Here is a 23,788-nt window from a genome sequence, read left to right on the forward strand (position 1 = left end):
AGCCCGTGGACAGCCTCCACAGAGGTGCTGGAGCTGAGAGCACTTTGAGCCATCTTCTGTTTGACAGACCTCTTCCTACAGCTCTTGTGTGTGTCCTGGAACGTGCTGCCTTACAGCCAGGCCCTAGTAAGAGCTGCTTAGGGCCTTACTTGTCAAAAGTCTTGTATTTCTAATTCAAAAGACCAGCTCCAGAGTTTTCCTGGACCGCTCGGGTCAGCACAGGGGGTCTCGGACAGTGCACAGACATCAAACCCCAAGCCGCAGACCTGTGTCCGCAGAAGTGGATAAGAGGAAGGAGACTCTCAGGAAGTGAGGCTTGTCAGTAGAAGTCTGATGTTTCAGCTGGCTTTTCAAAGCAGAGTAGACACGGCTCTTTTCACGTGCTGGGAGCACTTGGATGAGATCACGGGGAGAGAAATGAGCTTCTCAGCTCTGGGTGCCATCCTGGGAGAAAGCTGCTTCTGTGTGTTGTGTGGCTGGCTCTCCGGCCTTCCCAGAGGGGCAGGGAGGATCCAGCGTTATGTGCCCATATCCCCCACGGTAGCGCTGCCAGGCTGACGAGCCGGGTACCTGAACAGCAGGGACACCCTTGAGGGAAAGGAATGGTGCCTTGTGACGTTTGCCTCATCTCCTCGGTGGCAGGGAGTGCAAGCCTGTTTATCAAACACTCGAACAGGGGAGGGTGCCGGAACGGAAGGATGGACCGGCCCTCCTTTCGCTGACTTGGTGACTGATTCGGCAGAGCCCCTGGTTACTGCAGCTCCTCTCTGTGGGGAGGGACGACTTGTCTTGTCCTCTCATCACACCTGAGGATTCAGGACGGACGTCCAGTTGTGCAAAGCTTTGTGGCTACAGCACAGACTCCTGGCTCATTTCTGGATTCTAGATTACGTAGTCTAGATTACGTAGCTTCTAGACTACATAGTCTATTCCTGTTCCATTGATTATGTGATTTTCTTTTCATTGATGCTAATTAAAAAGACCTGTATATCATTGTCAGAACCTTTGAAAACACACAGAAATCAAAACAAAATATCTATAAGCCTGTGATCTTGTAGATAGAAGGAACCACTTTTGATATTTTGATCTATTGTGATAAATTTTTAAGAAATTAGACATTTTTTTTAATGATTGTTGACTTTTTTTTTGGATGTGGGCCATTCTTAAAGTCTTTATTTGTAACAGTATTGCTTCTGTTTTATATTTTGTTTTTTTGGCCTTGAGGCATGCGGAATCTTTGCTCCCCCGCTAGGGGTTGAACCTGCACCCCCTGCACTGGAAGGTGAAGTCTTAGCCTCTGGACCACCAGGGAAGTCCCTTAAATGTTTTTTTCTTCTAAGTTGAAAAAGTCTTATGACAAAACAACAGGGTCAAAATCATTTTCTTTTTTTCTTTTTTTTTTTATTTTATTAAAGTCAGTTCTGGAAGATAAAGTTGGAGGTTGGATGTGTTCATATGGTGATTGCATGGTTCAAAATTGTCTGATTTATCTTTCTCCTTCATTCTGAACAAGGAAAGAATAAAAGCAGTATGATATTTTTAATTAAATGGTAGCCATCCAGGATAACTTTCCTTAAAAGAAATACTGTTTTTATCATTTTCATTTTTACTGTCATGCTCTCTCCATTGGGGCTCCCCATGTGGCACAGTGGTAAAGAATATGTCTGTAATGCAGGAGACCTGGATTCGATCCCTGGTGAGGGAAGATCCCCTGCAGAGGGGAATGGCAACCCACTCCAGTATTCTTGCCTCGAGAACCCCATGGACAGAAGAGCCTGGTGGTCTACAGTCCATGGGGTGGCAAAGAGATGGACACAACTGAGTGACTAACACTACTCTCTCCCATTAGCTGTCCTTATGTGTTTCCACATTGAAATCACTGTGTATAGTTTTCTGCTCTGCTCTTTGGACCAGAGTTTAGATCCCTTCTTCAGATTTCTCCTTTGATAAGAAATGAAATCCCTTTCTATCCCTGGGTTTCTTAGGAGGAGCCTCTAGGAGGATTTCCAAAGGCTGAGGGCTGGGCTGTGCCCTGTGGCTGACGGGAGCCCAGAGGGCTGGGGTGTGCAGCCTCCAGCCTGTTGTGTTGGGGGTTAAAGCTGTGATTGCTGGAGCATTCCCCAGAGCTTACAGCCAGAGGCCCTCCCCTGCTGCAGGGCCCATTTACCGTGACCTGGGCAGGGTGCTCGAAAGACTGGTTTCCCCCGGCTCTATGGAACGCCTGGTCTCTGGTCAGCAGGCAGCCAGGAGCCTTGGTTGGAAGGTCCCCCCCTCCACATTATCACCGCCCCGGGCAGGCTCACTCACACACCCAGACACATCCACGCCCCCACAGCGCACACACACTCCCCCACACGTCCATACCCACATACTCAACCCCCCTCCCACAGCCACACCCGCACACTGACACACACAGCCCCACACCCACACCCGCCGACTCCACACCCGCCCACTCACACACACAGCCCCACACCCACACCCACCGACTCCACACCCGCCCACTCACACACACAGCCCCACACCCACACCCACCGACTCCACACCCAGACACACCCACACCCGCACACTCACACACACAGCCCCATACCCACACCCACCAACTCCACACCCAGACACACCCACACCCGCACACTCACACACAACATGCCATGCATCTGCATCCACCCACTCACAACCCCCCTGCAACATCCATACCCACACACTCACACACACAATGCCTGCCCACCCACCCCACACCCAGACACATCCATACCCACCCACTCACACACAACATGGCACACATCCGCATCCACCCACTCACAACCCCCCTCCCACAGCCACACCCACACACACACACACAACCTCATACCGTCACCCACACACACACTCAACCCCATACCCACACCCACACACATCCACACCACCCCTCACACATGCATATACGTGTGCACATCCCCCTACTCAGTCATCACCCCCCAACACAGGCAGGCTCACTTGCACACACACACAGACTGCTTTTACACAGGCAGACAGGCATGCACATTTATCCCCTCCAGGCAGGCGCTCCTCTCTCTCTCTCTCACACACATAGGCCTGTACACATATATGCAAAGTCACCTGGAGTCCTGCTTTTAATGTACATCCGTCTCTCATCAAACTTTCCTAAGAGTGAGTTTAAAAAGGAGCAAAAGCTTATGTAGTGGAGTTTATTTTGTTAAAGGCTCAAAACAGTGACTGGCTTTTGGGCTCTGTGGTGGCTGGTGACTTGGTCACCCACATTAATGACAGCATCTAGCCAGAGGCTTGTGGGGAGACAGAATGAGGTGAGGCACGCAGGGGGCTTAGCTCAGGGCCTGGCACCATGTCATCATGCAGGGTCAGCTATCTTAAACATTACTGTTATTACTGTCCAAAAGATGCCCCCCATTTGGGCCATGGTGGTTCTCACGTACCAACTTAGCTGGCAGCTGCCCCACCGTCTGGGCGTGGTGCCTTTCTTGGAATTATGAAGACATTGAGGTCAAAAAGAGCTTGTTATATAATTACAGACTCTTTTTAATTCAGATGGCATCTTATCTGGACCCTGGCAGTTATGTTAAGGGTAACAGAAGCCAGAGCTTAAGGCAAAGAAAAGTCTGGAAGAGTAATTTAAAACTGAGGAAATGCGCCTCATTTACTTATATATTTTTTTTCCCCTGCAAATTCCTGCCACTATCCTGATTGCCAGCACCTTCACTGCAGGAGCAGAGAGTGGGGGTCACTGCCCTCGGAAGATGCCCAGGGAAATAACGTGGCTGCACGCCATGTGGGTCTTTTCATCTCAGGACCTGCCAGTTGCCTGTCCTCCTTGGTGCCCCGGTTAGGGAAGCAAGAGACTATGATAGAAAAGTAGGAACAAGAAGGGGACCCAAGGTCTGGAGGAGGGTGGAGCAGGGATCGTGAAGAAGGAAGTACCTTCATGAAGCCTGGGTTAACCCTCCGAGCGCTGGAGACGCTGTAGATGGGGAGCCGAGGCTCAGAGAGGACGAAAATCTTTCTCAGCCACGTGACAGGTAAGTGGCTGCCCCAGACTGCTCCCCTCCCCGGGGCCAAGCCCTCAACTGCTGTTCTGTGTTACTTAGTGAGATTGTAGATTCTGAAAACGAGGCCAGAAGATTGGGATATCCCAATAACCCCAGGCTAAAAAATATACTGTCTGTTCTACATTAAAAAAAAAAAGTTATTTAACCAGTCAGGTAGGTGGGTGGTAGTATATCACTGTAATTTTCTTTTCTTCGTGATTTTAATATCGAGTTCCCTAGTGACTAATGTTGATCACATTTTCAGCTGCTTATCATCCATTTTGGTGACTAATGCTTTTGATTCCCTGTTTAAGATTCTTTGGGGCTTCCTAGGTTATGCAGCGGTGAAGAATCCACCTACCAAAGCAGGAGACTCAGAAGTTCAGTCCCTGGGTCGGGAAGATCCCCTGGAGGTGGAAATGGCAACCCACTCCAGTATTCTTGCCTGGGAAATCCCTTGGACAGAGGAGCCTGGCAGGCTACAATCCATGAGGTCACAAAGAGTCAGACACGATTGAGCATGCACACATGAATGCATTAAGGTTCTTTGCCTGTATGAAAACCAGGAGGAATCCTGTGTTGTATTCTGGAAGCGGTGGTGTTTACCTTAGAGATCTCTAATCCTTCTGGAATTTGTTTTTTATGTGTCACAGGTTAAGATTTTTTTTTTTTTTAATTTCTATGGATGTCCAACTACTCCAGTAGAACTCATTGAAAAGACTCTCGTTTCCCCACTAAACATGGTATATGTGGGGGTCTGTTTCTGGATCCTCTTCCATTGGTCTGTTTATTGTTTTCTTGTTCCAGTACTGCATTGCCAAAATTGCAGTAGTTTTATAGTGAACTTTGGAATCTGTTAATGTTAAACACTTTGTTCTTTGTTGTTCTTCAAGATTTAACCTCTTGCCTGGGAATTGTATGGAATTGCATTGGCTTCCTGCATAGTTCAGTCGGTAAAGCATCTGCCTGCTATGCGGGAGACCTGGGTTCAATCCCTGGGTTGGGAAGATTCTCCTGGAGGTGGAAATGGCAACCCACTCCAGTATTCTTGCCTGGAGAATCCCATGGACAGAGGAGCCTGGCGGACTGCAGTCTGTGGGATCACAAGAGTCAGACTCGACTTAGTGCTATCTTTCTTTTTTTAATATATAACTTGAAGAATTGACATCTTTATAGTAAAGAATCTTCCAGTCTCCAAACATGGTTACCCCTGTATTAGTACGTGCTTTCTCTCTCTGTTTTTTCAAATCTGTACTTAAAATTTTCTTTATTTGGCTGCACCGGATCTTAGTTGTAGCATGTGGGCTCAAGTTCCCTGACCAGAGATTGAATTCAGACGCCTTGCACTGGGAGCTCAGAGTCTTAGCCACCGTAACACCAGGGAAGTTCCTAGTTTGTACTCTCTTAATTTCTTTCAATGATAACAGTCCTGTTCTGTGTAGAAGTCTCACGCTTTTCTTAGATTTATTGCTAGATATTCGGTGATTTAAAACAATTCTTTTTCCAAATGTTTGTTGCAGATTGTTCCAACCAGGGTGTTCTGCATGTCAGTCCAGGTGCTAGCCACGAGTTAGTAGACTCCGTCCCCTCATGTGTGAGGGCGCAGTCCTGCACACACTGCCTTCACCTCAGATGCCAGCCTCAAGTGGGGTTCCCTACACCTGTGTACGTCTGGCCTACTGGCTATAAATTCAGGGGTTCTCATGACTCCCCTCAGGTTTGAGAATTTCTCGAATGGCTCACAGAACTCAGAAAAGTGTTCCACTCAGGATTTCAGCTTTATTTTAAGGGGCTGTACCTAGGATGGGGTCTGTCTGAGGGACAGAGTGGTCCAGGCCTTCTCCCCCCGAGCAGGGGTGTGTCACGCTCCCGGTCCATCAGTGGCTTCACCAACTGGGACGCTCCCCTGAGTTTTGAGATCTAGAGTTTTTATCATCAGAACTTCCTTAGCATGATTGGTGCAGTCATCGGCCTTCCCTGGAGGCAGGGCCTTGTGTAGCTTCTTGTATTTAACTGGTGACCATCTCCAGTCTCCCTCTAGGGTCCCACCTAGAGTCGTCTTATTAACAGCACAGAGACACTCCTGTCACTCAGCAAGTCCAGGCGTTTTCCAAGCTCTTTGACAGGAAGCAGGATCAGAGACCAGGTATATTCTTTTCATTAAAAATTTAAAAAAATATACATACATATATATTTGGCTGCACTCTGCAGCATGTGGGATCTTAGTTCCCTGATCAGAGACTGAACCCATGCCTTCTTTGGTAGAAGTGGAAGTTCTTAACCCCTGGACCACCAGGGAAGTCTCAGATGTATTCTTTATTGCATTACACAAGTATAGTGAAATGTAGTTAATTTTTGTATAGTGACTCTGAATTTATTGACTTTACCAAATTGATTATTCTAATAGTTTATTTTAGATTCTTTTGGCTTTTCTACACATATGATTATGTTGCCTATGAATAATGGCAACATTACTGATAAACTTTAAGCATTTTATATCTTGTTCTTGCCTTATTTCACTGGTTAGGACCTTTGGGATCATGTTGACCTGGTGACAGTGGGCATCCTTGTTTAACTATCTATTGAGAAGATTGAATGATAAATCTCCTTTTTTATGAATTATACTGATTGATTTTTGAGTGTTAATCCTTAAACATTTGTTGCATAACTGGAATAAACCTAATAGTCACAATGTATTCTTTTTACACCTGACTGGATTTGCCAGTACCTTTTTTAGAATTTTGGCGTCTACATTCATGAGTGAGATAGGTCTATAATTATTTGTTCTGCTATTAAAAAAATAAAAAACAATTGAGAAAGATATTATTACAAGGTGTCCCTGTTAGATTTTTGTTTGTTGTGATAGGAAAAATAATTGCTTAATTATTGCATCTTTTCCCGTCTTTCAAAATATCCCAATTTAGGCAAGCAAATTTGAACATAGCAGGTAACATTCTCACCTTCTCCTTACCCCTCACCTGCTTCTCCTTCTGACAACAAGCCTCTTAGAGCAAATGTTGCTGCAGGGTTGTTGGTTTTTTTTTTTTTCCATTTTTTAGTTTTTTTCTCCTTCAGGTTTTGATATCAAGGTCTAGAATTATTTTAATAGTTTACAAGTTATTTGGGAACATGTGTGACTACCAGGAACCAACTGGGGTTCACCAAGGGAACCCCCCCTTTTTTTTGTGAAAGGGGTAGGATTACTAGTTTAGTTCAGGAGGAAGCCAGCTCTAGACTTAAGGTATCTTGATGTCAGCATTTAAGAGGATTTCCTGTTATATCTTCATGGCTAACACGAGACACGTGGGCCATGAATGTCCCATTTAATTTTTTAAAATGTATTTTTAATTGGAGGATAACTGCTTTACGATGTTGTGTTGGTTTCTGCCTCACAGCAAGGTGAATCATCCATACGTATACATATATCCTCGCCCTGTTTAGCCTCCCTCCCACCCCCCCCGAATCCCACCCCTCTCCCATCACAGGGTGCTGAGCTGAGCGCCCGGTGCTGTACATCAGCTTCCCACTAGCTATCTGTCGCACTCACGGTAATATACGTATTTCAGTGCTTCTCTCAGTTCGTCTTACTCTCTCCTCCCCTCACTGTGTCCACAAGACTGTTCTCTACGTCTGCATCTCTATTCTTGGACGGTGGTCCAGTTTTTAGATTGATTTGCCCGTAGATTATTAGCTGGTTGCACAAACAGGTCCAAAGAGTGGATGCCTCTCAAGGCAGTAAGGACACTGTGAATCTGTGAGCCATCATGGGAGGGGTGATGGGGAAGGGGCGCCTCCTGGGCTGGGGGCTCTGGGGTGGGAGGCCAGGCAGCCAGGAGCTGGGGTGCTAGGGGGAAAGGCCAGAGGGGCTCCTGAGACCAGAGGACTGGGCGGAGAGACAGTCAGTTTGCTGAAAGTGTCTGAAGTCAAGAGGCCGGTGGCTCCTTCCTCCCATCACAGCGGGTCAGCCGGGCCAGCATCTTCTCTCCTATTTCCTCTGCTGTGTAATGTTCCTCCAGTTCTGTGTTCCTCCCCGCCTTCTGCACCATCCCTGCCTGTGTCCTCCAGGAGAAGTTTTTATATCACTGAGGACCAAGACACCAGCCCTAGGTCTGAACTCATGCCTCAGCTAACTGAAGAAACTTCACACAAACAAGAAATAAGCCCTGTCCTTTGATCCAGGTATTCTCCTTCCAGAAATCTATCTTAAGGACATGAAGGTAGACCCAAATATGTTTATTACAAGGATTTTCATAATGGCAAAAAGGGAAGGGCACAGTTTAAGAACCCAGTGGGACTTGGGATTGTGTGTATATGTGTACAATGGAATATTATGAGGCCATTCAGTTTCTACAGATATTTCTATGACATAGGCAAATACAGAGAATGTGAAGTATTTAAAGAGCAGGGTACAAAAGTATTTACCCGATGATCCAGTGTGTGGAGAAAATATATTGGGTTGGCCAGAAAGTTCAAGTTTTTGAATACATGGAAAAACACGAATGAACTTTTTGGCCCCTAATATATGGTACTATTTTATCTATGTATATTAATTTTAAAAGGCCAAAGAAAATACGCAGTTAACAGTAGTTACCTCTGATGAAAGGTAAGATTAAAAGTTACATTAATTTTCTTCTTCTACTGTTGTTACTGCTATAAAAAAAATCATGTAAAAATTAGTTAAATGTGAGAAAAAAGTACAAGAAAATTGGGGAAGTTAGAGCACTGACTGTTGAGGATCTTAAGGAATTACATGTTTGGGTGTGATGATACTGTTGTGGTTTTGCTCTTTTTAAGGGTCCTTAACTTTTAGAGATGCTGAGTGAAGTGCTTTGGGCTTCCTTCCCTGGTGGCTCAGTAAAGAATCTGTCTGCAATGCAGGAGACCTGGGTTTGACCCTGGGTCAGGAAGATCCCCTGGAGAAGGAAATGGCAACCCACTCCAGTATGCTTGCCTGGAGAATCCGATGGGCAGAGGAGTCTGGAGGGCTGCAGTCCATGGGATCGCGTATGAGTTGAACAGGGCTGAGCGACTAAATCACCAGCACTGAAGTGCTTGGGTAAAAGTAACAGATGTTTACAGATAAGATCTGGGATTTCCTTCATAATAAACCAGTGGAGTGGGTGGGAGGAGAGAGGAAACAAGATTGGCCAGAGGAGTTGTTAATTGTTTGAGGTATGTGAAGGATGTAATTATATTATTTCCTCTTCTTTTGTATATGCTTTTATTTTCTATCATAAAAGGTTAGAAATTAGAGACTACTGGTTAACTGAAAAATCAAAGACATGAAGACCTGTCCCTAGCGTGGGAGACCAGGCTTAGGGTCCCCCAGCATCTCCTTGTCAACAGCTTCACCCCTGGGGCACTTGGGTTAAAGAAGGCTCTTTGGGGAAGTCCCATTTCTGAATCCCAGCTCGCTCACTCACTCACAGTGCGATCCTGGGCAGGGACCTCTCTGAGCAGGGCTTCCCTCCTGTGAAGAGTGGGGTCCATCATAGATGCTCCTCAGGGCTGGAGGATAGGAGAGGGGGACAGTTCCCTGCCCCCTCCCGCACACTCACCCGCCCTGACTGCTCGGTGCCGGGGTTGGGGGGGGGGGGAATGTGGACCCTGGGAGGGACACCCAAGTGTCTACTAAGTGAAGGGACAGTGAAAGTGTGGCTCTTTACAGGGAGGCTGTAAACAGCTCTTTAAACTTCTTGGATTATGGACCTTATTAGGAAAAAAAAAATTTTTTTTAATTGTTTTGGCCATGCCACACGGCATGTGGGATTTTAGTTCCCTGACCAGGGATCGAACTGTTGCCACTTGCATAAGAAGCTCAGAGTCTTAACCACTGGACTGCCAGAGAAGTCTTCTCTAAATTTTTATAATTTCTCTCTCCATTCAAACACTGTATACATGTATGTTTTACTAATACAAATATTATAAAACAAAGGAAAAAATTGTTAAAGAAGTAAAAATAGAATAACCACTCTTTTAAAACGTTTTGCTAATAGTTATCACTTCCTATCATCTCTAGCACATACTTTATATATTTTCTCAGGGCACAAAAAATGTAGACGTATGTCTGCGTTTCACAGTTTTCTTTGTCTGAATTATTTTGGCCAGCCACTCAGCCCTGACTCCATCTTCACTGATCTCCCCCAGTGCTGGTTGGGGCGGTGGGCGGCAACGGGGCCTTTGTAGGCCTCTGTCTTCACTCCGGGGTCTCCTTGTTAAGCAGCTCTCTATCTTGTGAGCTGTGCTCCGGTTATGTTTTTCACATCGTGTGTAAATCGCTGTCTGCACTTGCTCTCCATTTGCTAGAATGGGAGTGAGTGAGTGAGTGAGTGAATGAGTGTGTTTGTGTGTGCAGGATCCCCAGAGCCCCTTGGTCAGCCGTGATGGCTGGTGACCTGCTGGCTTGCAGACCTAGTCTGGGTCCATCCATGGCCAGTCTGTGTAGTAACAAAAGCTAAAGTTGCTTTTGTATCTTGGACTAAAAATCAGTGGAAACAGTGTCAGGGATAGGTACCCCCTTGGGAGATCCTGTCCTGACAAGCCATGTCAGCGTTGCTGTCTTTTTTTTATCTTTATCTGGCTGCGTGGGGTGTTAGTTGTGGCATGTGGAATCTTCTCTGCATCATGTGGGGTCTTCTGTTGTGGTGCACAGACTCTCTAGTTGTGCTCGGGCTTAGTGGCCCTGCAGGTTGTGGGGTCTTAGTTCCCAGATCAGGGATCGAACCCCAGTCGCCCGCATTGGAAAGTGGATTCTTAACTGCTGGGCCACCAGGGAAGTCCCTGCATTGTTGTCTTGCTCAGTGTCTGGGCTGGCTGGTTTCCTGGTCAGTCTATGGAGCCCCTTTTACCTGTGCCCTCCTGTGCAAGTGAGCACCCACCTGCCTCCATTTCCATTTCTCTTTTCTACGAGACTGTCTCCATATGACTTTTCTTTTTCTGCTTTACTCTGTTTAACCCTTTTTCTTGCCATTCATTTTCATCTCTTTCCTTTTAAAAACATAGCCCACCAAAAGGCAGTATTTTCATTGGTGCTATTTATTGAATAGCTTACTTATCGAGCACCTGCTGTATATCTAGACATGGAGGAGTGAGTCAAGAACCGCCAAATACAATTTCTATAGGTGAGAGTGGAAACGCGGACACATCCTGGAGAAGGCAGTTTGGAGGTTTCTATTGAACTTGCCCTTTGACTTAGTGACTCCACGTCTATAAATGTTATCTCACATGTGTCAAATGAGGGATTGTCCTTGCGGGGTTGTCTGCAGTAGGAAGAAACCTGGAAACAATCATGTGTCCATCAGCAAAGCTCCGTCCTGGCCCCTACCAGCGAACTTCCCCAGGGGCAGTTGAGGAGCCCTGTGCTGCAGCGACTTCGCCGAGCGCAACATGCCAGGTGCAGAAAGGTGTGTCTTCTGTTTTCAGTTAAAATAAAAATAGAAGTAGTGGATTTTATCATAGGAACTTTCAGAAGAGTGGAAAATGATGAAGAATTAAAAGTCAGAGTCACTCTCATCCTGCCGCTGTAAATGTCTTTGTTGGGTTTTCTTCCAGTGAGTCAGCAGTGAACTAGATTGCTTCTCCCCTTCAAAATGAGATCGCCTTCTTTTCTTTTCTGATTATAAATGGAAACATTAAAAAGTAATACAGGTTGACTTTAAAGTCCATTTAAAATTCGACCCCATGAGCTGTAGCCTCTGTCCGTGGATTTCTCCTGGCAAGAATACTAACTTGAGTGGGTTGCCATTCCTTTCTCCAGGGAATCCTACAGACCCAGGGATCAAACTAGGGTGTCCTGCATTGCAGGCAGATTCTTCACCATCTGAGCCACCAGGGAAGCCCTTAAAATGCATTAAGCCAAAGCAAAAGAAACCGCTGTCACTCTTACTGCCCTGGTTTGGAGCTGTCTGCTTTACACAAATGGTGAACCGCCGTCCCTTAGAATAAACCTGTATCTGCATTAGCTGTATAGTGGCTGTTGTGCTGTGTCATAAATCGCACTGGGTAGACCCTCCTGGGCACACCTTGCTCTTGGCCTGGGCACTTCTATTGAGTTCAGGTCTTTCTTAGAAGTGAAAGAAAACTGACTAGTCCAAGGTCTTACACATTTGACATCTTGATGCATACTGTCAGATCATGATGGAAAAATTTCATTGTTCTTTCCAATACTGCTCTCTTTCAGTCACCATAGCCTCATATTTTAATTTATATTAGAATTAAGGACATCCTCACTGTTTTTTTTTTAAATTAAAAAACTGTAAGATTTTTTCACTTTTTAAAAAAAAATATTTTAAAAATTTTATTTAATTTTATTTTTGGTTTCCCTGGGTCTTTGTTGCTGTGTGTGGGCTTTCTCTAGTTGCAGCAAGTGGGGGAATACTCTCTAATTGCAGTGCTGGGGCTTCTCTTTGCTGTGACTTCTCACATTGCAGAGCACAGGTCCCAGGCACACGAGCCTTAGTGGCTGCAGCCCTTGAACTCGGTAGTTGCAGTGTGGGGGGCCTAAGCATGCGGGTTTCAATACTTGTGACACAGGGGCTTAGTTAGTTGCACTATGGCATGTGGATCTTCCGGGACCCGGGATTGAACCCGCGTCTCCTGCATTAGCAGGTGGATTCTTACCCACTGAGCCACCAGGAAAGTCCCTCTGTTCTTTTAAATTGCTCATTGATTAAACAGCTCCCTCCCGGCCCTCCCCGGTCAGGCCTTCCCTGTTGTAGATATTCTGCGATACTCCTTTTGTGTGTAACTCTCCCACCCCCTTGGAGCTGATGGCACTGGGGGTTGGGAGGGCTGTGCTTTGCCTCTCTGGTTCCTCTTCTGCCCAGCCCTGCCTTCCTGCTGGGCTGGGCTGAGGCTCCTCCTGCTGGCTGAGGTCAGCACTATTAATAGTCAGCTTAATCCTGCCCTGGCTGGATGGAGGGAGGCAGAGGAGGGGGATTCCCAGGAAATCGGGGTGCCCACTGTCTGTGAGTGCCGACCTGTGGCCCAGGGCTCTGTCCTCTGGCAGCCTGGCTAGCTCCTCTCCTGGTGGGGGTTGCTGAGAGTTCAGGGCCAGCCCTGGAACCTGGGTTGGTAGGAGATGAGACCTGCCGGGAGGCCAGAAAGAGATGCCGAGGACACCATTTTGGGTTGTGGGATGCCTGCGTCTGACCTGGGGCCCCTGGATCTTTCCGTGAGCAAAGGTGGCTAGAGCAGGTGAGCAGGGCCTCTTGGAGCCCTTGTGTACTTTGAAACCCAGCACCTAGGAATGTGTTTTTCTTATGGTCTTTGAGAGACTATAAAGGTTTTTATTGGGGAGAAGGGGACACAGGCGCTTGCTAAAATGGCCATTGTGGTGGGTTGAGGAATAGGCTTTCCGGTGCCCCTGGAGACCTCCCTGTGTGTTTCTAGCAAAGACTTTGGAGTGTCTGCTGTGTGCCGGCATCCGGTGAGAGACGATGGGAGGATGCTTGGAGAGGGGTGAGTTACTGTGCCGAGCTGCATCCTAACCTGGCTGGATGCCAGGCGGCTGATGCGACAAGCACTGTGAGTACTGAAAGGGAGACCTGGGGCGCTTCGGGGGCAGTGAGTGCTCACAGGACACCCAGGGCTGAGCCTGGGCAGGTGGAAGGGTGGAGAGGTGGGGGAGGGTTGTTGAGGAACTCAGGCAGGTTCTGCGTCCTCCCTCTGCTCACCTCCTCTTCCCCGTGGGAGAGGGCAGTGAAAGAGGCCCAGGCTTGCTTGGGCCACTTGGCAGTCTGTACCTGCCAATCCCGCCAGGGTTTCTTGAGGTCTCACGTGTAGGTTTCTGACCTGGGCCAAGGCTGCCCAGGGCAGAGCCGGCAAGCTTGCAGCCAGATAGGGCCCAGAGGTGAGCTGGGGACAGCAGCTTCAAGGTGCCTCCGGCCCCACAGGACTCTCCCAGTCCTTGCAGCGTTTGAGTATAGAAGGCGCGGGAAGCCCTAAGCCCCAAGAAGCAACATGAGGACGTTCGTAAGAGTTTCTTTCTGATTGTACTATTGACTATGGAAATGGAAATGTTAGAATTTCTATTTAGGAAAGTATAAAAAAGAAAACAGAAGTCATGCTGAATCCCCCTAGGCTGGTTAAACCGTTTGAATTGAAATTGTCTTTTTTCTTTTTTTTGGTTGGAAATACTCAAACATCAGTAATTTCATATGGCTCAGCCAAATATAATCTTTTTGCTACATTTTCTCAGCTGTTTTTTTAAAATTAGGACTGCTTTGGAAAATATGGGATTATCAGTTTTTGGAGTAGACACATTATGTCGGTTTACATGTTTCATTTCTCATTCCTACCGTCCCCCAAAACCCAATTATCCAGTTGAATGGACACTCATAATCAAATGAAGTGACTCATTAAAATAAAATTCTACATTAGATTTAATAAATATCATACAATGAGAGTCACAAGTCTGAGTCCTAATTTGATCCTCTTATTCTAAATGGTAAATCAGCTAACAGTAATTTCTGAATTACAGAAGCTTCTTTTTTTAAAAAATATATATTTTATTTATTTTATTTGGTTGTACTGGGTCTCAGTTACAGCATATGGGATCTAGTTCCCTGACCAGGGATCGAATCTTGGCCCCCTCCATTGGGAGCACAGAGTCCTAGCATGCTGGGCCACCTGGGAAATCCCAAAAGCTTCTTGATGACTGAAATTCAGAATAATTCTTTGCCTAGTCTCTGTCCCTCTCCCCCTCCACTGTTGGTTCCTAAGGCACAACCACGTGAACTGTGTCATCCATTCCACAGGTGTTCATTGAACACCTATTATGTGCCGCTCGCTGTTCTGAGTTTTGGGAACACAGACGAAAGCCTCTGCTCCGATGGAGCTCTCCATCTAGTGGGAGAAGATGGGCCATAAAACGATAATCGCGATGAACAAGCACTTTCTGTTGTTTATTGTCGGTGATAAAGACCCGGTTGTGGGGCTGGAGGAAGGCTTGCAGTCCTCAGTGAGGCCCTCTGGGTAGGCCTCACTGAAAGGGGATGTTTGAGCGTTGAACGCAGGCCTGAAGCAGGGCTGAGCGGGTGGCTGTTGGGGGAGGAGCAGGTCAGGCTGGGGGAGCGGCCTCATGTTGGAGGAAGAGCCGGGGGGCTGAGAGTCGCCCGCGCTGGAGAGGAGGGCAGTGCGAAGGCCTTGGGGCCCAGGCCCCGTGAGGAGCGCAGCGTCTCTGTGGAGTGGGAGAGCCACTGGAGGGTTTGGGGTGCAGCGGGGCTCCCCCTTGCTGCAGTGTGGAGAGTAGACTCAGGTCCCGGGTGAAGACTTAGGATCTCGCCCTTTGGGTGAGAGGAGAGGCCTGTGGCTCAGCATACTCAGACGGTAAAGAATTCGCCTGCGATGCGGGAGACCCAGGTTCCATCCCTGGTCGGGAAGATCCCCTGGAGGAGAGAGCATGGCGACCCACTCCAGTGTTCTTGCCTGGAGAATCCCATGGACAGAGGAGCCTGGCGGGCTGCAGTCCATGGGGTTGCAAGAGAGTTGGACTTAACTCGGCGACTAAACAACAACAGCAGCGTCTGCCAGTAGCAGTGGAGGCTCCCGGAAGTGGTTGGATTCTGGGTGTCCGTTGCAGGCAGAGCTGATGGGATCTGCTCAACTGGCTGGATATAGAAGGGTAGAGAAGTAGTGGAGGCACTTTATTCCCCCACGCCCCCATCCACTTCGCAGGTCTGGGGCAGGAGGTTGACCGAGTCAAGGGCAAGATATTGGGTTGGCCAAAAAGTTGATTCAGGTTTTCTTCTGTAACATCTTACAGGAAAACCCCAATATTAGACATCCATGTGGAGCTAGCTGTGAGCCAGTAGCTGGATGTGAGTCTAGAGGGCACAGGAGAGGGCTGCAAACAGTTATTGGAGATACCTTGATGTATAGTTTGTATTTAAAGTTGTGAGGCAAGGGCCAGGTACAAGGACTGAGCCCCGGGACTCTTCTCAGGAAGGAGAAGCAGCCCTGGGGTCAGAGGAACACCAGGAGAGCTGTTCCTGGAAGCCGAGGGGAGGGAGGATTTCCAGGAGAGGAGAGAGAGTTGCTCAGAAATTGTAGCCTGGGCAGGTCTCCTGAGAATGAGACCCCACCATTGGAGGTCATTGGTGACCTGGGCAAGAGAGGTTCTCTGGCCAGGCGGGGAGAAGGTTCTGCTAAGACCAAAGAATGGCCTTTCTGGAGACAGGTAAGTTAGGAAAAAGGCAAACACAGCCCAGGGTCCATACTCAGGTCAGCAGAAGGTGACTTCTGTGTCGGGGCCCCAGCTGGCCAGCCGCAGTTGGCGCCAGGGCTCCAGGCTCTTAGCCTGCAGGGCAGAGCTGGCCGAGGACGGAGCCCCAGGTCCACTCACCTACAGGGTACCTACCTGCTGGAAAGTGCTGCCCTTAGAGGGCGCCCACACCCACCAGTGGAGCCCACAAACCCAGGCTCCCCAGAGAGGAGGCGAGAGGGCTGAGCGGGAACTGAGGAACCTACTCGTTTCATCCACGGAGGGACATTTTGGTCCTTCAGAGAAGCTGCTTACCTTTCCTGGTGAGGCCCAGGGTGACCCGTGACCATTTGTGTGGCAGGACTTGTTCTGAGCCTGTGGGTCAATTAGAGGGTTCAGTTGTTGTCCAGTCATTAAGTCGTGTCTGACTCTCTACAACCCCAGGGACTGCAGCACCCTGTCCTTCACTGTCTCCCAGAGTTTGCTCACACTCATGTCCATTGAGTCAGTGATGCCATCCAACTATCTCATTCTTTGTCGCCCCGTATTCCTTTTGCCCTCAATCATTCCCAGCATCAGAGTCTTATCCAGTGAGTCAGCTCTTCCCATCAGGTGGCCAAAGTATTGGAGCTTCAGCATCAGTCCTTCCAATGAATATTCAGGACTGATCTCCTTTAGGATAGACTGGTTTGATCTCCTTGCAGTCCAAGGGACTCTCAAGAGTCTTCTCCAAGAACACAGTTCAAAAGCATCAATTCTTCAGCGCTCAGTCTTCTTTTGGTCCAGTTCTCACATCCGTACATGACTACTGGAAAAACCATAGCTTTGACTGTATGGACCTTTGTTGGCCAAATGAGGTCTATGGTTTTTAATATGCTGTCTAGGTGTGTCATAGCTTTTCTTCCAGGGGGCAAGCGTCTTTTAATTTCATGGCTGCAGTCACCGTCAGTCGCAGCAGTGGGGGAGGACTTTTCCTCAGATTATTGGAACTGTCCTTTCTCTCCAGGGGCTCCGACTTCTAGTCTGTGAGCAGGGACCCCCTAACTGAGCCATATCCAGACACCCACCTGGTCCCCGGGGCTCAGTCTGCGGTAGGGGTTCGGCACGGAGGGTCCTTGTCTACGCTCTCTCACCACTTTCCCTTTGTTCCCTTTAACTTGTTTCTCCCCTTCATTTTTTTTTCTCAATTAAAAAAAAAAAAGCTGTTGAAGTAAAACATGCCCAGCAAGTAGAACAATATAGAAGGGTACTGAGGCGCTCCCTCAAACTCCAGATAGCCCCAGAGGTGACCATCGTTACCGCCTCCCGACAGTGACAGGGCAGTTTAGCACTACCACCCCGCAGGTCTGTGAACGGCACCATGCATCCTGTTCCCTTACAGTCTCTGCAGGGCTTCCTCCCACGCCTGGTCTACCCCACTCTGCTGCATTCTTCCCAGAGCGGCAGTGGCCCCTGATCCATGGCCTTTTTAAAGAAAATTTATTTTATTTTTATTTTAATTGGATGCTAATTACTTTACAGTATTGTGGTGGTTTTTGCCATACATTCACATAAATCAGCCATGGATGTACATGTATTCCCCATTCTGACCCTTGCTCCCACCTCCCTCCCCATTCATTGCCCTTGAGGTTTGAGATTGTTGAATGTTCTGATGAACCCTTTTGCTTTCTCTGCATTTTGAAAATTCCACCCATAGAAAAAGTTCCTACCCCTGAAATTTCCAGACCCAAGGTTGGGGACCCTGAATTTTGAGACATACTGCCAGTTTGGCCTGCTGAAATGAGCGACAGACCTGCCCAACAGACTGCCTGTGAGGACCTGTGTGTCTCCCCAACATTGGGTACTGCCAGGCTTAATTAGGGCGTGTAGGTCCGAAAGTGGTAAGAGCTACCTTGCTTTAATCCTGGTTCCCCGCGCTGCCCCATGACATAGTTTAACTGGCTGCCCCAGGCCCCTGGGGACATTGTTTCTGACTCCAGAGGGCACTTCTGTATGGGCTACATCCGGCAGGCGGAGAGGCTGGGGGCTGGACCCTTGGGTCGAGTCCCTGACTGGCTGCTGCCTACAGAGGACCTTGGCCAAGCTCTTGCTGGCTCATCTCTCAAGACCCTCAGGAAATTTTAATCGAGTCTAGCCATGGTTCTGCCTGGCAAGGTGCTGAGAGTTATTTGACCATGTGCGTACGTGCTAAGTCGCTTCAGTCGTGTCTGACCCTTTGTGACCCTATGAGCTGTAGCCCACCAGCTCCTCTGTCCATGGGATATCATAGGCAAGAATACTGGAGTGGGTTGCCATTCCCTATTACAGGGGATCTTCCCAACCCAGGGATCGAACCTGCATCTCTTATGTCTCCTGCATTGGCAGGTGGGTTCTTTACTCCTAGTGCCACCTGGGAAGCCCTTGTTTGACCACAACTGGAAATCCATGTACCACGATGACTGGCACATTGTGGAAAAGTTTCATTAAAGGGGCAATACTTCCCCCATCACACGTAGTGTACTCTGTGATTCTTCACTTTATTTTTTAAAATGCTGGTCACGGGAAGTGGCATTTCTCTGTTCCCTCTCCAAGGCCCGTGGGAGTTGTGAAGATGCGTCCTGGGGCTGGGCTTCCCTGGGACCCTGGAGACCTGGAGAACCTCCTCCAGGGACACGGTACAGAGTCACAGCTAGGATTGGGTCATGGAGGGGAAGCTGAGCAGGAGACCTGACTTGACCTTCACGGCCCTCTGGCTCTTTTCCCCTTAGGCCCCTCCAGACCCGTGTCCCTGTGTGTGGGGGCACACAGTCCCTTTCAACCCAGAGTGGGGGCCGGGCTCTGTTGTTGTCACTTGCTGGGGTTTGGGACCTGTGAGAAGTGTGGGATCCCAGAAGAAGGCCTGGGAAGCCCTGCCACTCCACTCAGCTTTGTGGAGGGTCCTTCCTCCCCACCCTCTACCTCCTAACTTTCTCTTGTTTGGGGTTCAAGGGTGGCCTTCCTCTAATTATAGTACCCGCCTGGCCTAATTATAGCCTGGGCTAATTTGTTAATGGCTTTGGGAACTGAGAGCCTTGCCTTGGGCAGGATCATGGCTTTTGGGTACACGCAGGGGAGTTATGCCAAGGGGCACTTCTGAAGGAATGTGGCTGGCCCTTGAGGCCCCCTGGGAGCCCCTTGTCCACCCGACGCACACGGGGCTCTGATGGAGGCTGTCTGTGTCTGCAGGTTGTCAGGGTGGGGATCTCTCCCTCCCAGGAGCCCCTGATACACCACACCAAGCTGGGACTTCCCATCTTCATTCTATTTAAACACATGGTCCTAAATTAAAAGATACTTTTGGTTTTCCTTTCTGTACAAGCCATATCCGTTTTCAGCAACAACTTCAGGACTCGTGACCCCAAATGTGTTAATATTTTGCTCAAGGAATCTCAGGACTGGTCTCTCTGCTCCTCCAACTCATTACATTTTCTCCTCAGGGAAGTCCCACCTGGCCATCGTGCAGAAGGTGAACAATGAGGGCGAAGGTGACCCCTTCTACGAGGTGCTGGGCCTGGTCACCCTGGAGGACGTCATTGAGGAGATCATTAAGTCCGAGATCCTGGACGAGTCTGATATGTACAGTGAGTTCCCCGCCCCACCTGCCTCGCTCTGACGGACACCTGCTGTCCCGGGACAGGAAGGCCGAGTGTGAAGCCAGGGCCATCCTTCCTCCCGGCCTTCGTGTCTCAGTCCAGATGCTGCTGCTGCTTCTGGTGGAAGGAGGGCCCGCTAAGCTGGGAGCCGGCGGGTGGGCTCTAGTCTGTTCCCGAGTCCTTGCAGGACGCTGGCCTCAGTTCCAGATTCTCTCTTGCAGCTGACAACCGAAGCCGGAAACGGGTCTCTGAGAAGAACAAGCGTGACTTCTCAGCCTTCAAAGATGCTGACAATGAACTCAAGGTGAAAATTTCACCTCAGCTACTTCTGGCTGCTCATCGCTTCTTGTCCACGGGTAAGAGCAAGAGGGGGCCCTCCGGGTAGGGGCAGAATGTAGCCGTGGAGGGAGCGTTCTGGCTTCTCCTCCCCAGAGGGCTGTGGCAGATGAAGGGCCCAGGGCAAGCTTGGCTGCCTCTGGAAGGGGGCGAGGCGTTGTCCCTCCATTAGCCCCCACTCCTGACGATCCCTGCAGTTTATTTTCCCTGTTAATGAGTTGCTGCTGCACACTTCCAGGAAGCATCTGGATTTGTTATGGAGGTTTGATGCTGGGAGGATGGGAGGTGGGCACCAGGTTCCCCATTGAGGAGGGAGAAGACGACCTTTCCACATGCCGCCTCCCGGTGGGTGTACCTGCAGCCCTGCCCGCTCATCCTCTCCAAGCCCCTGGATCCTGCTCTGCTCTCGTCTCTCCACCTCCCCTCCGCCTGCATCTGCCGGGTCCCATGGGACCTGACCTCCCAGTCAGTCATTTTTCTCTCTTCTCACCCCTGATTCATAGCTCCCTTGGAGACCTGGGTGATTAAATAGGAAAATGCCTGCCTGCCCCATCCTCTCCCCTCACTCTTGACTTCCTTCCCGCCCTCACTTGCTGAAGCTGTGACCCTGTGATTTTTCTGCTGGGATATGGATGCTGTGGACTCGGACAACAGCACTAGTCATGTGTACCGGGCACTTCCCACATGGCAAGCGCGTGTCTCAGTGTCTTACGTCTGTTATCCCATTTCAGCAAGCAGTGACCCCGTGAAGTTTTAAACCCCCATTTTACAGATGAGGAAACTGAGACTCAGGTGAAGGAATGTGCCCGAGGTCATGTTCTATTAGTGCAGGAGCCATGGTCCCGGCAGGCAGACAGCTCCATGTCCACTGAGGCCAGAGCCAAGGGCGCACCCCCTGCCCACCCCGGGAGGCGGGGCCCGGCGGCGAGGAGCTGTCCAGCACAGGTGTGACCAGCCCCAGGTGCCGCCTGGCCTCCTGCGAAACCCTCCTCTCTACTCCCTCAGAGGTCCCCCAGTTCAGCCCTGCTCTGATATCAGAGAAGATCCTGCTGCGGCTGCTCAAGTACCCAGACGTCATCCAGGAGCTCAGGTTTGACGAGCACAACAAGCACTACGTCCGTCATTACCTGTACACACGCAACAAGCCAGCCGACTACTTCGTCCTCATCCTGCAGGTGGGCCTGCCCCTCCGTGCCCTCTGCCCAACCCCCGCTGCCCGTCCTCCTCCCGAGGCCCTCCGTGGCCTCCTCGCGGTCTCGGGGTCTCAGCGCCTCCGCGGGGCCCGCAGCCCCGCTCACGCCTCGCTCCTCCGGCTCTTCTCCCTGGTGGTGGTCTCCTCTCTCTCTGACCGTGACCCGTGTCCTTTCAGGGGAAGGTGGAGGTGGAGGCCGGGAAGGAGAACATGAAGTTTGAGACGGGTGCCTTCTCCTACTATGGGACTATGGCCCTGTCCTCGGCCCCTTCTGGTGAGTCGTTGGACCGCCCCCCAGCACGTCTGGAGGGGTTCGGGATATGGGCAGGCTGCCCCCCTGCCGGAACCTGGGGCCGTCTCCAGGCTCAGAGCCCAGGTGCCTTCGGGGAGGGGCGGCCAGTGAGGGCCCGGACTTTGAGGAGGTAGGCTGGAGAAATGACTTGCCCGTAGGGACAGGGGTCCGAGGGTGGAGGGAAGGGGATTCTGAGCAGAGCCTGGAGGGGAGCTGAGAGTGCGTTCTGAGATGGTGAGACCAGCCTGGAGAAGACAAGGGAGCTGGTGGGTGTGTGTCAGGGAGGCCCAGGAAGTCGATGGCATTTGCTCATGATATGAAGCAGGGCCTGTGAGCAGGGGGACCTATAGCAGCAGAGTGGGCGAGCTGGGCAAGCAGGCCACCGTGGCCATGACAGCAGAGAACAGTTGAGAGAGAGGCAGGTGGAGGGAGGCTGTGTGGCCTCACTAGTGAAGACTGGGCCAGGGGAGCCGATGGGGTGAGGAATCCAAGGCGCCCATGGTCGGGGCCAGGCCAGGGCCTGTTGGCCATGCAGTAAGGGGGCTGAGCCACCGCCTTTTGGTTAAGAGTCAGTTCTAATGGAATAAAGGAGCTCAGGGACAGAGAAAGGACTGGGCAGCCTCTGAGAAGGCCTCTCTTGCCACTCCAGGGCCCTCTGCTTCTCCACTGTTAGGTGGCTCAGGCTCCTGTTACCAGAGGGGCCTTGTGGCTGGAGTGGGCGCCCTGCAGACAAGGCCCAGTGTCACCCAACTCGGCATCTCGTTAGTGGTGTGACGCCTCCAAGCCTTGAGAGCAGCCACAGGTTCTGCAGGCTGTAGAGGGGGAAGTCTGCTTTGGTGCTGAGCACAGGCGCATGGTAGGGGGAGAGGGGTGCCTCCACGCTGTGCCTGCTTCTATCCTTTGACAAAGAAGACCTCCGTGTGGGCGGCTGGGCACACATGCGTATTGACAGTTCAGCTCATCTAGCGGCACGAGCAGGCACCTGCAGGGAGGGGGATGGGAAACAAGGCTCCAGAGCCGGGTTTGGGAACAGGTGGCCCCTGCCCAGGTGCCCCAGGCCTGGGGAGGACGTCTCTGCCCCTCCTAGGAGGACCTCTTACCATCCAGCTTCGGGAAGCCTTCTAAAGCAGGGCACACCATCACAGGACGCTCCTCTAAGCGCTGTTTCTCTGCAGTGATGCCTCAGAGCCGGGTTGGGGGCCTGGGCCCTGTCTTGACCTGGAGGCCCCTGCTTCCCACGTCAGTGGCTGGAAGGGAAGGGAGATGACTTCTGGGGGCTCTGTGTTCACTGTGAGAGCTCTGGGCCCACGCCGCCAGCTCCGTCCTTCTCTGGTCAGGGCTCATTTATGGGCTCTGGGCACCCTCCCCATCAGAGCTGGGTCCCCTTTCCCATGGCACCCCATCTCTGCTCAAGGCAGCCTGGCCCCCAGCAGGTCTGCTTCTCCCTGCTGTTCCCGTGGCTCTGTGTCCACCCTCCCACCACTGACCTTCTCCTCTTTTGCTCCAGTACCTTCCACCCTGGTTGGGTGTCCGCCTGGCAAGCGGAACTCCCTGCTCTCCTGGCTCTCAGGTAACGAGGCACGGCTAGAAGATGTGCACTGCCACCTGTCGCCTGAGCCTGCATCCTGCCGCTGCATTAACCTCTCCCAGCAGGCACTGGGGCCACCTCCGCCCCCCCCCGCCCGTTCACATGTGTGGGCCAGCCTGACAGGTGTTGGTTCTGCTTGACCTGGGCTTCTGTGTTACTGTGTCCCTTTGCCCAGGTCCTGGAAGGGTTTCCCCGAGGGTCCTTCAGTCTTTGAGAAGACTCGTGCACACACACATACACCCGCACGTGACAGGCTGGGAGTGAAGGGCTGTTCCCGGTCAGGCCACGTGAGCCCTGCTGCTCAGGGCCACACAGACTTCAGCAGGACGACTTGTCGCCTCTCAGTATTCTCGCCTGGAGAGGCCCAAGGACCAGGGAGCCTGGGGGACTACAGTCCACAGGGTTGCAAAGAGTCGGGCACAACCGAAGCGACTGAGCACACACACATGCAACCTTCTCTAAAAAAAGCTTCCCTTCCCACCTTTCCTCACAAGCTTTGCTTTTTTATTCTGTGGCTGAAATGGTGT

The 23,788-nt window shown here is 50.4% G+C and overlaps 1 protein-coding gene across 4 annotated transcripts in view; it reads left to right on the forward strand.

The window, feature by feature from the left end:
* The window catches only part of CNNM4 (cyclin and CBS domain divalent metal cation transport mediator 4), a 36,925-nt gene that overhangs the window by 7,137 nt on the left and 6,000 nt on the right, over window positions 1-23,788 (forward strand). For 2 of the 4 annotated variants that reach the window (XM_020906331.2, XM_070474455.1), the window contains exons 2-5: window positions 19,698-19,841; window positions 20,075-20,209; window positions 21,195-21,364; window positions 21,559-21,655. In XM_020906331.2, coding sequence (XP_020761990.2) covers window positions 19,698-19,841; window positions 20,075-20,209; window positions 21,195-21,364; window positions 21,559-21,655 — 546 coding nt within the window. The remainder of the gene's footprint in view (window positions 1-19,697; window positions 19,842-20,074; window positions 20,210-21,194; window positions 21,365-21,558; window positions 21,656-23,788) is intronic. The other 2 variants (XM_070474452.1, XM_070474458.1) reach the window with 1 other exon arrangement.

The sequence above is a fragment of the Odocoileus virginianus genome, chromosome 2, assembly GCF_023699985.2.
Source record: "Odocoileus virginianus isolate 20LAN1187 ecotype Illinois chromosome 2, Ovbor_1.2, whole genome shotgun sequence".
NCBI classification, from domain to species: Eukaryota; Metazoa; Chordata; class Mammalia; order Artiodactyla; family Cervidae; genus Odocoileus; species Odocoileus virginianus.